Genomic DNA, 17293 nt, shown 5'->3' with positions numbered 1-17293 from the left:
GTGCAGCTGCAATAGTTATCAACATGCAGCCTTTCCTGTGTCAACCCCTCTGCCCCCTCATTTGCAACGCTTGAAAGCAAACGCCCTGTCCTGTCTTTCTGTCTGTAAATATCAGTGTGGATCTTTACTAGATAGCGACTTCCCCTCCCCCAATTTACAGAACCACAATACGCTTATTGTGCACCCAGCAGCAGCAAGGGCGATTCTTTAATCTCCTCAGAAGCCAGCTTGGATTCAGTTTTAACAGTTACCTCCCAAGTATCTTCTAATAGTTGGTTTGCTTGAATCAGAGTCCATTCGCCTTTTATTGAAAAGGTGTTGAGGACTTACATGAACTTTTGTCTGATTTTTAGTGGTATTGGATGAGTGTCTCCCCGCTTGACCTTTCCCAACATACTGTTTTTAGTAGTAGTAGTTATAGTAATCTGCTACTAGTAGTAGTAATAATGGTAAACTGTTATTCAAGGCCTTATTTTTACATTAAGGGTTGGATCTCTAGTTTCCAAGGTGAAAAATGCTGTTTTCCTCATGTCATATATATGTTTATTTTGTATATATTTCAAAATAAAGAAATACGTATGTAAAAATATGTATTTTTACATATTTTAAAAATATTTTTATTTTGAAATGTATAAAAAGGTACATATTTTAATATATTCCAAAGGATATATATTATATATGTACATAATAAATATACCTTTATATATAATCATCCCTTGAACAACACAATTTTGAACTGCATGGGTCCATTTATATGTGGATTTTTTCAATAACTATCATAAATGTGTTTTCCTTATGATCTTTTAAATAACATTTTTCTTTTCTCTACTTCCTTTATTGTAAGAATACAGTATATGATACATATAACGTGTAAAATATGTGTTAATTATTTATGTTATCGTTAAGGCTTCAGGTCAACAGTAGTCTTTTTTCTTTTCCGTGAGGATTGGTATATTTTCTCTTCATGGACAATGCAAACGATGTAATTGATTAGGTTTCCCTTTTTGTTTTGGCTGCCTGGTCACAGGTGCAGCTCAACTTTAGAAACTGGGTGGGATTTTTTTTTTAATTTTTTATAAATTAAAGTTTATTGGGGTGACAGCTGTTAGTCAAGTTACATAGATTTCAGGTGAACAGTAGTCTGTTAACAGTTAAGTTTTGGGGGAGTCAAAAGTTACATGTGGATTTTTGACTGAGTGGGGAGGGTGGTCAGAACCCGTAACGGCTGTGTTTTTTAAGAGTCATCTGTGTGTGTGTGTGTGTGTGTGTGTGTGTGTGTGTGTGTTTTGAAAGTTTCAGACTCATTGGAAGTTACAAGCGAGTGTAGCGAGGTCCCATGTACCCCTCACCCAGCTTCCCCCGTGACAGTGACTTTCACAACCAAGTACTTTATCAAAACCATGACAGGGATGTTGACACAATACTCTTAACTCGGTGCAGACCTTACGTGAATGTCACCAGTTTCATGTGCACTCCTAGCCGTCCTTTGGTGTGTGTGAGAGGCCGCGATGGCTCGTGAATGACCCAGCTCAAGAAGAACCAGAACATTTCGTGTCTGCTTTCTGTCTAGAACACTCTTCTTGTTTAACCATGTTCTTCCTAGATCGGAAGCCAACGTCAGGCGAGCCTGAAGGACAGGCTTTGCCTCTGCTGTTTGGCCCCGAATCAGGTGGCCAGTGGCCACACTGTCCATTTGTGTAGCTTCCATTTGTGTCCAGCGGGTTCCTGGGCGGTCCCCTGCGACCCCGCTGTGGGGGGCGGGGCACACCACCCGTGGGAATTCACAAGGGATCCTGTCTCCACAGGTGACCTGCCGAGCCCTTGGGATCGGAGCCTACTTGGTGAGGCTGGGCCAGCGAGTGATCCAGGTGGAAAACTCCCATATAATCTTGACAGGAGCCGGTGCTCTCAACAAGGTAACCGTGAGAAGGCCTCAGGGTCATTTTACCATTCCTGTTGTCCCCTGATGGGGGATTTTTCTCCACATGAAACCAGTTTCATTCTTACTGATATAAAAACTTTTCCCAATTTGCAATTATCTGGGCCTCTTAGGAACTCCCCTCCCTCCAAAAAAAATATTAGGCTCTTCTGGTGGAATTCTCTATTACTGACATTTATAACTTTTTTAATTACTAAATTTTAAAAAGTTATTAAATGAAAAAAATTATTAAAATGGCATGGCGCATTGCAGAACATTGGAAAAAGACCAAAAAGAGTGCTCCTGCTATCATTTGGGTGTATTTCTCACTCATCTTCTGTCTTTACGTGACTCCTAGTGGATGGGCAGTTTGGTAGTCTACTTTTTTCATTGGATGAAAACATTTTCCACATTGCGGTAAGGCCTCCATAATTTAATGTCTGCCAAAATCCCCCTGAGGCCTCAAAGTCCGGGCCCTGGGCCGCTCAACAGCATCAGCATTGCCTGGGAACTTGTTAGAAATGCAGATTCTCGGCCCCCGCCCCAGTCCGCCCCGCAGACGTCCTGAATCAGAAACATGAGGTCAAGTTTTGCTTTTGAGATGACCAAAGTAATCAGCTGGGTCACTGATTCTCAAATTGGGTTGCATGTTGGAATTATCTGGAAATTAAAAAAAAAAAAAACTGCCAAAGATTCAGATATAATTGGTCTGGGTGTAGCCTGGGCATCCAGATGTTTGAAAGCTCCCAGATGATTCTAAGGCACAGCCAAGGTTGAGGACCACCGAGGGAGGTGACTTCCAAACAGGTAGAAGGGCCCCTAGCCAGGCAGAACTTGCTAACTATGCCATGTCCATGTAGGTCCTGGGCAGAGAGGTTTACACATCTAACAGCCAGCTGGGCGGCGTACAGATCATGCATTGCAATGGTGTCTCCCATATCACTGTGCCGGACGACTTCGAGGGCGTTTATACCATCCTGGAGTGGCTGTCCTATATGCCAAAGGTGCAGTATTCCCCGCTCCTGCTCAGCATAGAGCCTGGAAGACTGTTATCAAGTTCATTTGCTGGGTGGTGTGGGCTGTGGGGGGCAGGGAGTGCTGCAGATGTGACTGGGTGAATTAATTTTTACCCCCCCTCCTTCCCTCTGTGACACTCAGTCCTGTACTAGCTGTTGTTGGATTTTTGTCTTTAATGCCATCATAGGATCCTGTCTGTTGATCCTTTAGGAAGGGGTGGCATTGCCTCTTCTCAAAAGAGGTAACATTGTAGCAAATGATACATCCAATAAAGGCCTAATGTCGAAAATATGTAAGGAACTTACACAACTTAACACCAAAAAACCAAACAATCCAATTCAAAAATGGGCAGAGGACCTGAACAGATATTTCTCCGAAGAGGACCTACAGGTGGCCAACAGACATGAAAAGATGTTTCAACCTCACTAATCATCAGAGAAATGCAAATTAAAACTACAATGAGATGTCACCTCACACTTGTCAGAATGGCCATCATTAATAAATCAACAAACGACAGGTGTTGGTGAGGATGCAGAGAAAAGGGAACCCTTGTGCACTGTTGGTGGGATTGCAGATTGGCGCAGCCACTATGGAACAGTGTGGAGGTTCTTCAAAGAATTACAAATAAGATTGCCATATGATCCAGCAATTCCACTCCTGGGTATTTATCTGAAGGAAACAAAAACGTTAATTTGAAAAGATATGTACACCCTTATGTTCATTGCAGACTTACTAGTAATAGCCAAGATACAGAAGCAGCCGAGGTGTCCATCAATAGATGAATGGATAAAGAAGACGTGGTACATATATACAATGGAAACTTACTACTCAGCCATAAAAAAAAAGTGAATTCTTACTATTTGTGACAATATGGATAGACCCTGAGGGTATTATGCTAAGTGAAATACGTCACACAGAGAAACACAAGTACCGGATGATTTCACTTATATATGGAATCTAGAAAAACAAAACAAAATAGAAACAGACTCATAGAGAGCAAGCTGATGTTTACCAAGGGGGAGAGGGGAGTGGGAGATGGGAGGGAAAAATGAGGTAACATTGGACTACAGAGAATCCTCCAGCTTTGGATTTGATTCCTGGCTTCTTCCTCAGCGTCAATGAGACCTTGAGATAACGGCCTCAGTTGCCTCATCTGCGAAATGGGAATAACATTGACCCCTCCCCCAGGGTGATGATTAAGTGAAATGATGTTTGCAGCCCAGCACTTGGTAGGCCCTCGCCAAATGCTACTTAGAATCATAGTGATGAGCTAGTCGGGGGTGGACTTCCACAGCACAACCAGGGAGAATCATAGTCAGAGGCAAGAAGCCGGATGAGTAGATCAGGGGCGTTGTTGACAAGCCCAGGAGACCGTGTTGGACACCTGACTTTCTCTTCTAGGATAATCACAGCATGGTCCCTATCATCACACCCACCGACCCCATTGACAGAGAAATTGAATTCCTGCCATCCAGAGCTCCCTATGACCCCCGGTGGATGCTTGCGGGAAGGCCTCACCCAAGTAAGTCCGCAGGCGTTTGCCTGAGACCCAGGTCTCACATGTCTTTTTCTGGGCCTGGGGTGAAGGAGCACTGAGGTAGAAGCATTGCTGTTTGGTCAGATCCCCCCGGTGGGGGGGTACCTGAGGTCACATGCAGAGGGAGCGGAGAGACTGAGATTGTACCCTATGCTCTGCCTGAGCTAATTGACCAAGAAGGGACGGAAACAGCCTCCAGTCTCTGGAGCTGATGGGTGGAAGTACAGTGCAGTGGAGGTTGTGGTTACATAGGTGGACAATCCAGGGCTGACACAGAAGAGTCGCAAAAACTGTTCCTCTCTCCCTCCCTCACTCCTTTTTCTTTCTCTATTTGGTTAAACCATCACAGCGAAGCTGAGCTCACTGTGTGTGCATGTACCTAGGACGGGCAACTTAGCCTTTTACACACACACATACACACACACACACACGCGTGCACACACTCACGTGTTAATACATGCCCTTGCACAGTCTCTCTCTCGCTCTCTCTCTTTCTCGCTCTCCCCCCCGCTCACACCCCTGCCCCCAAAGGAGCAAGTTTGTCCCCTAGAGGTATATGATTACATTCTGAGCACCCAGAACAGAACAGGAAAGATGAGCTACTGCGCTACCATCATCCTGAGTCTAGAATTTCACATGCTGCCACCTTTAGAAATCGGCCTGCTCATCTTGTTGCAGGAGAGGTGCCTGTCGGGAGTGTGCTTCCTCTGCCAGCAAAAGAAGCCCCGTGGCTTGCTTCCCCATCCCCCTTCCGTTTCTCTTGGCCTTTCTCACCTGGGAACATGGGGCTGGCTTTATCTTGATTAAAACAATGTCCAGCTTCTTACTGGCAGTTTTCGCCACCTCATCAGTCCAGTCCTTGGGCCGACACTGAAGGGGAGCGAGCAGCTTGGTTCCTAGGTGCCCAGCCTCCTACACCTGCAACCTGAGACCTCTGCCTGGCTGCTCTTGTCCAAACCGCAGTCATGTACACCGTGGTGTGGATTTAAGGGACCGTTTCCTCTCCAGGGATGACTACAGCTGACATTGTCACATATTCTGTCTCTCTCTGGGAAGTTGAAGATTTTCTTTCCTGTTAAGTGGGAAGTTAAATGGTTATTAAGCTGCAGCCAGTAGGGCAGGGGTCAGGGATGAGTTTTGGGGAGCAGGGGGTCCCTTCCTGAAACCCCACCCTCCGAAGGTGTCCATCAGCTCTCTGCCATTGGGATCTCCTTGTGTTTGACATTGACAGAAATTGATATGGTTGGATATTCTATGTGAACTGAATTGCTTACTTGGTGTATTTTTTCATCCCTGGATTTTTTGTTTGTTTGGCAGGGGGTTGAGATCTGTGTAGTTTTTCAGGAAAAAATTAGGCTTTCAGGTGAAGGTCGGGCAGTCAGGTGAAGGTCAGGCTGTCGGGTGAAGGCCGGGCTATCCTTAGACTGTGAGGAGGTCTGCCTCAGCAGGTGGACCGTAGGGGCCCTCATCAACCTGGCCCCTCAGCCTGGGCTTCTGCCGTCTTCCCACAGCTCTGAAGGGATCCTGGCAGAGTGGATTCTTCGACCAGGGCAGTTTCAGGGAAATCCTGGAGCCCTGGGCCCAGACGGTGGTGACGGGACGAGCAAGGTAACCATGAGGGCGGGGCAGGCTCCACCCACCAGGCCTCACTGGACAATGGGACACTTTCTTCCTGGCCCCAGGATTTTCAGAAAGAGGAATTTGGGGGGATGGTTTTCTGGATGATGAACTTCTTCATAAAGTCTAAATTTGTCTGGGGGCAGGGACCCTTACCCCTAGTATCTACCCCTGGGACAGGGCGGTTTAGCCATGGGAGCCTTGGGCCCCTTTGGGAATCAGAAGCCGGCCCTGGTGCTCTCACCAGCAAACTACAGACACTCAAAGGAGTCTGAATTCCACTTCAGGAGGGTCACAGGCTGGACTTCTGTGGTATCCCATAGCTGGTGGAAGGCTTAGCTGCTTGAATGCTTTCAGAGCCGAGCAGCTCACTCCTCAGCGGTATAGCCATCATCTTTTTGGGCAGCTCTAGTGGCCCCAAAGTTCCTCCTTATCTGGATCCCAAAGCAGCACCCTCATAATTTACCACTCAGATTCCTGGCACAGTGTACTTGCTACAAGTCTGGGTTCTGGACTCAGACCTGAGGTCATGCCCCCACTCTTGTTACTTACTCTCCCTGGGCCTTCATATCCTCATCTGTAAAATGGGGATGATAATTCTACCCCCAGAGGGTGGTTGCAATGATTAGAAGTGACACGTAAAGCACGTAAAATATAAATGCTCTGTCAGTGGTCGCAATTGCTGTGGCTGTCGTTATCATTGTTATTTACCCCCCGGGCAAAATGTAAGTATTAAAATACTAAGCCTTGTATTGGCACTTAGTTGCTAATCCATAAGCATTTTATTTTAAAAACAATTAAAACAGAACAAAAAAAATCTGAGATGAAATCTCCTCCTTCTATGTGGAAGCCCCTCCTTTATTTGAAGACTGCTCTGTCCCCACCTGCCACGTAGGGTCGTTAGATGAGCGGAATCCAGTAATGCACATGGCACGGGGTGGCCGGTAGCCGTCCGTGACAGTTACTGATGTCTTGGCGTCACCTGCGCTGAAGCTCCTCAGTCCTTTCTAGATGCAACTTGGTGTGTAGACCTGCTCTATCTAATGTTGTAGATGCTGACCTCATGTGACGATTCAAATTTAAATGAATTAAAATGAAAGAGGACCACATATCAGTTCCTCGGTTGTACTTGCCACATGTCACGTGCTCCGTAGCCACATGTAGTTCGGGGCTACTGTACTGGACAGCACAGGTGGAGAACGTGGTCATCACGGAAAATTCTAGTGGGCAGTGATGCTTCAGACCCTCCCCCTCGATCATGGCTGTGGCCCAATAAGGGCACCAGTAGGATCTTCCCAGCCTGCCAACTTGTAAGGCACATACTGCTTGGGGCTGCTGCTCTGCCCTCCAGTAAAATACCCTGCCAGAGGGACAACAGCGTGTCCTCCTCTGCATGCCCTCATCCTGACCGTTAGTGCCCACTCCAGACACCTGTAGAATGTCATCGGGGGCAGGGTGGACTCATCTGCCACTGAATCTACCTGGCGGTGCCACCCAGCACCCAGCTCACCTGTGCTCTGCCTTGCAGGCTGGGGGGAATCCCTGTCGGAGTGATTGCCGTGGAGACGCGGACAGTGGAGGTGGTGGTGCCTGCGGACCCTGCCAACCTGGATTCCGAGGCCAAGGTGAGGGGGCCAGGGAGCTGGGGCTGCTGTTTCAGCCGGCTCAGCGACAGCAGTGGGTCCTGGGATCGCTCACACTCAGGGGAGTCCTGGCCTTGGGGGGACTTGGTGCCTGTTTCTCCGGCACTCTCTTCAGGATGCAATGTTCCACTCCATCTTCTTCCTTCCTCAGAGGATGACACAAGGTCTCTAGGAACCATCCCACCTCTCGCCCCCATCCCTGTTGCTGTTTCTAGGTTGAGCCATGCCATGTACTAGAAGGAGCTCAGATGCCAGAGAGCGCTTCCTAAGACCCAACTCAGTATAGCCTCGACGACCTGGGCACCCCTCAGTCTATAAATGGGGCAACAGGAACTTTTCTGGGCTGCAGTGTGACCGTCTAGTGGGGCCCTTAGAGACCAATGTTGGGCCCTCCCTGTGAGCCCTGGCTCTGGTGTTGGTGCCAACACCAGTCAGGTTGCCCCATGTCCTGAGCTCACCCTCTCATCCAGCTGGCTCTGTGTTCCAGATAACCCAGCAAGCGGGCCAGGTGTGGTTCCCAGACTCAGCCTACAAGACGGCCCAGGTCATCAAGGATTTCAACCGAGAGAAGTTGCCCCTGATGATCTTTGCCAACTGGAGGGGTTTCTCCGGTGGCATGAAGGGTAAGGTGGCCTCTCTGGTGGGTGCCCTGAAGCCACAGGGTCAGCACCCAGGACAGCCCAATTGGGGTGGTGATGCTGTTTTTCTGTGTGCAGACCCATTGTCATCTTAGCCATTACCCCCACACAACACTGAGGACGGGAGCAGTTCAGGTAACGTCAGCCCATTTCACAGATGAGTAATGAGGGTTCCCATTGTGACTTGTTGGAGGTCACATCGTGAGTGGCAGGGCAGGGAAGGGTGGCTCCACAACCTGCCAAGTATCCTGGGTAGTCAGCCCCCTGCTTGGGTAAGATGAGAAGGTGTGTCTGCCCTTCCTTCCTCAGAAGGCTGCCATGAGCTTCAGTGACCTGACCGTCATGGGGGTGCTTTTTAAACCCCTAAGCATGTTTTGAGATACAGTGGCTCTCAGTGGGGTGTTGAGGAAAGAGACGGCCTGGGAGATGGGCAGACCTGCTGTGAATCCTTGCTAGCTCTGTGACCCCTTGGGGCCTCAGTGTCCCTCCTGTGAAGGGGATAAGAATAAGGCCAGTTTCAGAGGGCCAGTGAAAGGATTTGATAAGTCGATCTCTGGCGTGGGGCACTAGCTTTCGGTGTGGTTATGGTTGATTCTATTATTACATTATTGTTTCCATGTAGGGTGTCTAGACCTGCACTGTCCTGGTGGAAAATAAGGGCCTACTCTCTCTGGGCAAGAGGGAAGGGACTGTGTGATTTTGTGTGCTAGAAATAGGACAGGGCAGGGGGCAGAGTCAGAGCTGGAAGGAATCGGAGATCAGTTGCTCTCTATGCATCCCTTTTTCAGATGGGGACATTGAGGTCCAGGCAGGGTTAGTGACTTGTCCAAGGTTACACGGACATTTCGCTGCCTCTTGGAAAAACAGATGGTAGAGCCATCTGTGCCAGGCCGACTCCTGACTCTCATCCGAGTTGTCTTTCTAGGGCGCCATGAAGCCTCCCAGCTGAACATGCTCTCCCAGGACCCCCAGAACAACGGAGGCTGTGGGCTTTGCATGTGGGTGAGTGCTGTGGCCTGACGTCACCTCACCGGGCCGTTGCTTTGCTTTTCAGACATGTATGACCAGGTGCTGAAGTTTGGAGCCTACATCGTGGACGGCCTCAAGCAGTACAAACAGCCTGTCCTCATCTATATCCCGCCCTACGCTGAGCTCCGGGGAGGCTCCTGGGTGGTCGTGGATTCCACCATCAACCCCCTGTGCATAGAAATGTACGCGGACAAAGAGAGCAGGTGGGTGTGTCACCCTTAACCTGGCTTAGCCTTTTCCTGTTCTCACTGCCAGTCCTGAGGCCCCCTCACTTTTGGCTGGGGGTCATGGGGGTGTTCAGAGTTTGTGAAAGATGGAGAGCCTTAAGTTTCACCAGTCTGAAACTAGCATCTGGTATCCAATTGGATTTTCTCAGTAGAGCTAGTATCTGAAGCATGGAGGTGGTGGAAGAATTGTCTGTTCTTTCATAATACCCACTTCCCAAGGCAGTTTGCAGTCAAATTAAGAGATACTAAAAGCACCTGAGCTTTCTGGCAGCCATGATGAAAAGGGAAATAGGCCCAGTCATCTAGTTCACACTAGACTCTGAGTCTCTCCCAAAGCTATGAGTTTCTGAAGGAGCTATATTTATCCATTTTTATAACCCAGGGCCTGACTCCTAGTGGGTGGTTGGGAAATACTGGCCAAACAGATAACCAAATGAATGCTCCTAGGAGAGGATACCAGTTCTTTGGGGAGAGAAACCTTGGTACTTTTTTTTTAGGTAGAATTCATCCCAAGAACTTTTACAGAAAGGATGATGACAATAATACTTGCAAAATGGTGTTTGAGTACTTTCCAAGTGAAGACTGTGTTACGTGCTGTGCAGTACATAAAGGCCTTAGGAGTAATTCTCCCCCAAATATGGACACCCTATTCCTCTGTCCACTCCCTTATTCATTTATTAATTCACTGGATATTTACTGAGCGCATACTGTAGACCAGGCATTATGCCAGGCATTGTACTAGTGGTGCAGATGAGCCAAACCTGTCCTGCCTTCAGCGTACCTAGACCCTCGTGGGGCTGGTGAGTTCAGCCCTCCAGGAAGCCTCAGGACATGAGCAGCCTCAGATAGGGTCACCATTAACTTTTCATTCTGGCCACCGGGAAGCTCAGAGCTACATCAAGTATTCCTCAGTTGTCCCAAGCGATCAGAGGAAAGGGGGCAGAGGGAGGCTGAGGGGTGAGTGAGAGGGTTGGAAATGGGAGGGTAGAATTTATTTTTTAAAATTGGCTCAGTCCTTCATTGGATGGGTAGAAACGCAGATGACCAGAGAGGGGAAGTGACTTGCCCAAGGTCACACAGTGAGTCAGTGAATTAGCTAACTGACACCCAGATTTCCTGGTTATCTTGCCTCCACTGCTGTGTCTCTTGGCTGTCTGTCACTTACTGAGGAACCCCTCATGCACTCCCACTCCTGCTGTTTCTTTTTTTCAGGGGGGGTGTTCTGGAGCCGGAGGGAACAGTGGAAATTAAGTTCCGAAAGAAAGATCTGGTAAAGGCCATGAGAAGGATCGATCCAACTTACAAGAAGCTTGTGGAACAGCTAGGTGAGAGGGTCCAAAATGCATCAGCCCTCAAAGGTCAGGAGAGGCCCAGTCCACTCCATTATTGGAGGTTTCTAGTATGTTAAAAATAAAGTGAAGACATAGCAAAACAGAGCTGTAAAAACTGAGATATTTTAAATGTTCACATATAACAAATCAACCCTTTTAACATTCCAAAACGCACACAGTGCCTTTGTGAATTTTTTTTCATCACGCACAAAATATACCTTGAAATATTTTGAGCCAGTGACGAACATCAGAATTTTGATAGTGTCCCTTTAGAATTTCCAATCAGACATGAAGTATTTTATCATTTCGTTTGAGTGATGGCTTTGTTTCACTTGTAGCCTTAGAATTCTCTTTAAAAGTGCATATTAGGTGGCAGTCTTTATAACTGCGCTGTTCATCAGATTTATTACTGTGCGTGTGTACGCGTGTATTTAATTTCTTTGGTTCGGTAGCACAGTGATTCTGACCTCATAGAATGAGTTGGGAAGTGTTCCCTTCTATTTGCTGAGTTGGAATTATCATTATACCTTTAAATCTCTAGTAGGAAAAGTCAGGTAATCTGTTTCCTCTTGGGGGAGCTTTGGTAGTTTGTGTGTTTTAAGGAATTTATCTGTTTCATCAAAGTGGCCTAATTGTCATACAGTTGTTTTTAATATTCCCTTCTTACCTTTCACAATATATGCTAAAAATAGTAACGGATGGTATCCGACACTCACAGTGGGTCTGATAAAGGGCAGATGTCAAGAGGCTTGTGGAATGCCGTCTGGCATTGTGCGTCTATTTCTGAGGCCTGGTGCCCAGCTTGAGTCAGAGTTGAAACCCAGAGCTCTCCTGGGGCCAGGCCAGTCCTGCAAACCCTGGTTTGTGCCTTTGTCACAGGAACGTCCGAGCTCTCGGACCAGGACCGCAAGGACCTGGAGGGGCGGCTGAAGGCCCGCGAGGACCTGCTGCTGCCCATCTACCACCAGGTGGCGGTGCAGTTCGCCGACCTCCACGACACCCCCGGCAGGATGCTGGAGAAGGGCGTCATTTCTGTAAGAGCCTGCGGCCTCGGCTGGCTGCCAATGGCCCATTCCAAAGTCACCTGGTTTCCAACAAATGGAAGAGATTGGGGTTCGAGTGTTCCATGTTACAATCACCGGAGGTGCTTTCAAAAAAAAAATCCCCGTGCCCCAGTGGCTCTTCAGACCGGTGAAATCAGAATAGCTGGGGTGTGAGCCAGGCATCAGTATTGTTTTTCAAATCCCCAAGAAATTCCCAGAGGCAGCAAGGTTTGGGGAACCACCCATCTGACCTCTGTATGTGTCTCCAACCGCTGGGCTAGATTTGGGAACCGCTGTTCCTGACCTGCGTTCACCCACTACTGACCATCCCAACCCCCGCCCTATTGCCCTGCCCCCAAGAGGACATCGCACAGTCACCTACTACCCCTGTGTCCTGTGCTCCTTTCCAGGGGGCCTGAGCCCTCCATGCCTCTGGGAAGCCAGTCTAGTCCTGGCTCTGCCACTGCCCCAGCAGGTGCCTGCACCTTGCCAGGCCTTAACTTCCGGGCCTGTAAAATGGGAATGATCGCAGGGCTTAGCCCCAGGCAGTGTCCTGCCTCTCCTCCCGCTCTTTCTGGAGACTCAGGCCCGGGCCTTGTCCGCAGGACATCCTGGAGTGGAAGACGTCACGCACCTTCCTGTACTGGCGCCTGCGCCGCCTCCTGCTGGAGGCCCAGGTCAAACAGGAGATCATGCAGGTCAGCAGTGAGCTGAGCCACGTGCACATCCAGTCCATGCTGCGCCGCTGGTTCGTGGAGTCGGAGGGGGCCGTCAAGGTGGGCCTGGGCCAGAGACGGGGCCGGTGGGTGGGTGCCTTGAGGGGCTGAGGGGGGTGTACCCGGCAGCGGGTCCCTCTCTGAGGCAGCCTGTGTCTCCTCCCCAGGCCTACCTGTGGGACAACAACCAGATGGTGGTGCAGTGGCTGGAGCAGCACTGGCAGGTGGGGGACGGCCTGCGCTCTCCCATCCACGAGAATATCAAGTACCTGAAGCGGGACTCTGTCCTCAAGACCATCCGAGGGTAAGTGGCCGCCCCACCTGCCTGCCCATCCCTTGGACTCGTCAGCGAGTGCTGGAGACAGGAAGCGCCTCCAGCCACCTGACCCTAGAGTGGCCACTCGAATCCACCACCCCCGGTGGCAGGGTCCTGGGCTGAGGTGCACAGCCCAGTGCTGGGCCTCGCCCCCCGAAAAGAGGCCCAAACTCCCCCATACCCAGTCTCCCGGTACGAAGCCCTGAGGAAGCTATGTGGAGGGCGTGCAATGATTTCAATTCATGATCCTTGTTGGAATACACAGGGTGACTTGTTCAAGGTCACAGCTAGGGCCTGTTTGCTTAGAGAACCCATATTCTGAACTAATAGGCCTTAGGCTTCTGGCTCCCATTTGGTATCAGTCTTCCTGGAGGATTTGCTCCCTCCATTCCTATGGGGTCCCCTGGGAGGAAGGGAGATCACGTGGGACCCCCTTTGAGGCATGAAGCTGAAGTTTAGGGGAAGTGTCGTGTCTCAGGTCACAAGCTAGTGACAGTAGGGTCCACTGTTGCTCCTTGAGGGGCTCTCATCTCCCGGCCGTGTTCTCCCCTGCCCCATGGCACCGTCACCCCCTTGGTGACCGTGGCAGGAAGACATTCAGGAGTTCCAGGTTGTCGCCCACCCAGGAACGTGACATGGCCCTGCACACGGACTCTTGGGGCCACCCTCAGGTCCACTGAACTCCATGGCAGCAGTGACCCCAGCCCTTCTCTCCTGTTCCCTGCAGCCTGGTCCAGGAAAACCCGGAGGTGGCCCTGGACTGCATAATGTACATGAGCCAGCACATCAGCCCAGCTGAGCGGGCCCAAGTCACTCAGCTCCTGTCCACCATGGACAGCCAGGCCTCCACCTGAACCCTGCCCACCGGCCACTTGCAGGACCACGGGCAAGCGAGACCGCACTGACCTGCTGACTGCAGGCCCTCGCCAGGACCTTAGGGGTTTGCTTTCCAAAAAAAAAAAAAAAATTCCTGAGCATTTCCGCAGGACTGCTGGCTCCCACCTCACTCCTGTCTCAATGAACGGCTCAGGCGTGCCCCCTTCCAGGCAGACAGCCACCTCTCCATTGTCGGAAAGTTTGTTTTGTTTTATTTCTTCAGACGTTTTTGCTGCCTCCCTGAATTGAATTGAACCCAAACGCCCCAGTTTCCTTTTCCTTTCAGGGCCTACCATCCAGGATCCAGGTGTCATTTTAGGCTCGTTTTATATCAGATCATGCAACCTTTTATTTTTTTACTCTGAGACCAGCTCTTATAGTAAGTGTCTTCTATGTGTCAGCAGAAGAAAGAGGCCAAGAAAAGAAATATAGAGACAAGACAAGGAAAACAAACCCATTTTTGTAATGATGCTATCTGGAGATTATCAAGTCATCCAGGAAGGAGCACAAATGATTTTTTTTTATAGGGGCATAAAATGGTATTTTGTTCCCCAGATGACCCCTAGTGAGTCACTAGGAATGTCCCCTTGGCAGGCCATGCTAAGCACTCATCAGCAAAGATTCTCTTTTTGAGAGAGGGAAAGCAAAACGAGCAGAATTACCTGGCCATCAGTTCCAGGGCATTGGGAGATCTCTTCTGCGTGTCACAGCGCTCTGCCTGCCTCGTCCCTCCGAGGACAAGAAAGTCTAGCCCCTCCCCGACTGCCAGACTGGCCACCCTCCCTGGCACGCACCCTCCTGCCCTGTTGAGAAACAGAGCAGGAGAGAAAGTCCTCCCCAAACTCACAGCACAACCTGCTGCCGAGCGTTACCACTGTGACTACTGCTGCCCCTTGGAGGGCTTACAAGTCACCACCGGTTTCTCACCTGTTGCCTTGATGTCCATGGTGGGATATGGCCCCGAGGGGTAGAGCTGTCGGTTTCCAAGGACAGACCACAAGGACCACACTGATTTGCTCAGGGAGGCCTTTGACACGCACACCAGCACCCAGCTCTGAAGGCTGCACAGCGTCAGGACCTGCCATCCTGGCCTTGTTCGTCGGTCCCTGGGTGCCAGCGATGGGGGGGAGTCGGCCACCCCCCACTGTGGTGATGGGCAGTTTGTCTGAGGACGCCCAGCGTTCCGCCTGGCCATTGTGGAGGCCATCAAGGTTGCCCGGGGAAGCCCCCATAAGCCAGATGCTTGAGGAAGTCGGAAAAAAAATAGTCTGTCCATCAGCCAATGACAGCCCTGGCTTGTGAATGTGGTGTGGGGGCAGGGCGGGGTGGGAGCAAGAGGAATTATTCCTTGTCCCGTCCCAAGGCCAGCGGGGGAGCGGGGGAGTCCATGCTGCTTTGGGAACCCAAGACGTTTCCCCGGTGTGGGAGGCCCCCTTGGTTCTGGAGGGAAAGTCCAGTTGAAGACTAGCTGCTATCCAGGAATGGTGGGTGGAGGAACCTGCCGGGATGTGTGGAATAAATTATTTTTTAAAGGAAGCCCTTTGGCCTTGACTCATTCTGCGGATCAGGAAAGACAGGCCACCTCCCTGGGCGATGCCCCAGAGCTCACCGTCCGCCTGCCAGACCTGAGGTCTGCAGCAAGTCCCCGGCTCAGGAGGACCGAGCTCGGACTGCAGTTGTATCCCAAAGGCTGCAGGAGGACTGTTTAGTCTTTTCAGCCTGATGGCAGACATGGACACAAGCTGCTGGCAGCCGAGGCTGCGTTCAACCCCTTGGCCACCGACTAAAAGTTCCCTCCCTGCTGAGGCCAACTTGCTTCCTTCGGGGGACTTAGCACGGCCGGTGTCCAGGGAAGGGAGAAAGCATCAGACCCCTGAGTTTGGATGGAGGCCTTGGTGAGCAGCTCAGTTCCAAACTGAATGCTCAGGGTGATGGCCACTGGCCACTGCCCTGGCCTCATCCCACGCAATCCCGTGAGCCTCTGAGGTACAGACTACAAAACCCCGGCTCAGAGATGAACAGACTTGTCCAAGGTCACACGGCGGGGACTAAGCACCCAGCAGACCCAGTTCTGCTGTGCCTTCCTGCAAACCCTGAACCTTTGCGAGGGTTGTGTTCTGACCCGTGAGGACACTGCCCAAACTGGGCTGCACTCCCCCCTCCCTCTCTCCTCCCTTGGCTAATTCAGCCAATGTCATCATTCGGATCCTCATCAAGAAGCTCACCCTGTTTGTGCCAGTCCTGACCTGGGTAGGCAGCTGCCCTCTGGCCTTTCACGGAGGTCTCCCCCTCCGTGGATAGAGCGCCCTAAGCCACTCGAATGAACCCCATGTCCTTGGACCTACGGCTTGTCCACAGCATGAATGTGAGGTGCTGGCAAACTTGGCACCCCCCACCCACCCCACCCCACTCCCAGCCTCTGTCTTTCTTCGTCTTCTTCCACTTAATTCTTTTCCTCATCTCCAAAAGTCAGCTGGCTTTTTATTCCTGGGTCATTCTTTCCTGACACTTTATGAAAAACTTCCAAACACCAAAAAGTTGAATTACTTACAGCGAACCCCGAAGTACCCACTGCTGGAGGCTACCATTGACGCGTTCCTGTGCTTGTATTTGCTCTACTGTCCATCTGTCCATCCCTTTCTCAGGCTGTCAATCCATCTTTTGACATATTTCAGAGCAAATTGCAGACATTCATACCCTTCTCTAGGGTCATTTTTGCATTTCAAAGCAAGCTTTTCTCTCTTCTTTAAATCACCTCCTGAGCTTTTCTGCAGCCACACGTGCAGCAAAAACAAGAGCTATATTGAGATGAAGGAATAGGCCTGTGGCTAGTGAGGGGACTCTGGCTTCACGGTCCATGGGACCCCAGCCAAATATTTCCATCAACTATTTATTGAGTGTGTACTATGTGCCACGCACTGTGAAGGGTCAGGCGTGAGCAAGACAGCCCACTCCTGCCTTCGGCAGCTGATATCCGGGTTCCCCAACAGGTAGAAATTGCAAGTGGTTAACCAGAAGGGGACCTTCAGGGTCATGACAAGTCAAGAATGTAAAAGTCCACAGATGCCTGGGGTCTATTGTAATTTAATGTCCTGTTTCAGAGACAGGTCCACCCGTGAGTCACTGCGATAGGAATGGGATAGAGAAGGATCACCAAGGCAGACCACAGAAAGGCTCCCCAAATGAACCCCATGCACAGGAAAGGCTCCTGGGTATCCACCCAGGTAGTATGGGCAAACCCACCCTCTTCTGGGCAATGCCTGTATAGCTGATGCCCTGAGCCTGGCCAACGCTCTCTGCCAATAGATTAAACTCCATAACACATCCTCTGCTCAGAGCCACAGGATCTTCCCCAAATGCCCCTCCCCTGCTCGAAGTGACCCCA

General features: G+C 50.2%; 1 protein-coding gene across 12 annotated transcripts in view; it reads left to right on the top strand.

Annotated features, from left to right (window-relative positions):
• The window catches only part of ACACB (acetyl-CoA carboxylase beta), a 110631-nt gene extending 95187 nt beyond the window's left edge, over positions 1-15444 (top strand). For all 12 annotated transcript variants that reach the window (XM_081037464.1, XM_081037461.1, XM_081037468.1 and 9 more), the window contains 12 exons: positions 1806-1916; positions 2779-2922; positions 4337-4457; positions 5984-6080; positions 7618-7714; positions 8220-8355; positions 9425-9602; positions 10839-10951; positions 11837-11991; positions 12606-12776; positions 12884-13020; positions 13760-15444. In XM_081037464.1, coding sequence (XP_080893590.1) covers positions 1806-1916; positions 2779-2922; positions 4337-4457; positions 5984-6080; positions 7618-7714; positions 8220-8355; positions 9425-9602; positions 10839-10951; positions 11837-11991; positions 12606-12776; positions 12884-13020; positions 13760-13886 — 1587 coding nt within the window. In that variant the 3' untranslated portion in view covers positions 13887-15444. The remainder of the gene's footprint in view (positions 1-1805; positions 1917-2778; positions 2923-4336; positions 4458-5983; positions 6081-7617; positions 7715-8219; positions 8356-9424; positions 9603-10838; positions 10952-11836; positions 11992-12605; positions 12777-12883; positions 13021-13759) is intronic.
• Positions 15445-17293: the final 1849 nt, after the last annotated feature.

The sequence above is a fragment of the Rhinolophus hipposideros genome, assembly GCF_964194185.1.
Source record: "Rhinolophus hipposideros genome assembly, chromosome: 24".
Lineage (NCBI taxonomy): Eukaryota > Metazoa > Chordata > Mammalia > Chiroptera > Rhinolophidae > Rhinolophus > Rhinolophus hipposideros.
Note: the sequence above shows the minus strand (reverse complement) of the source record. Positions and strands in the feature narration are given on the sequence as shown.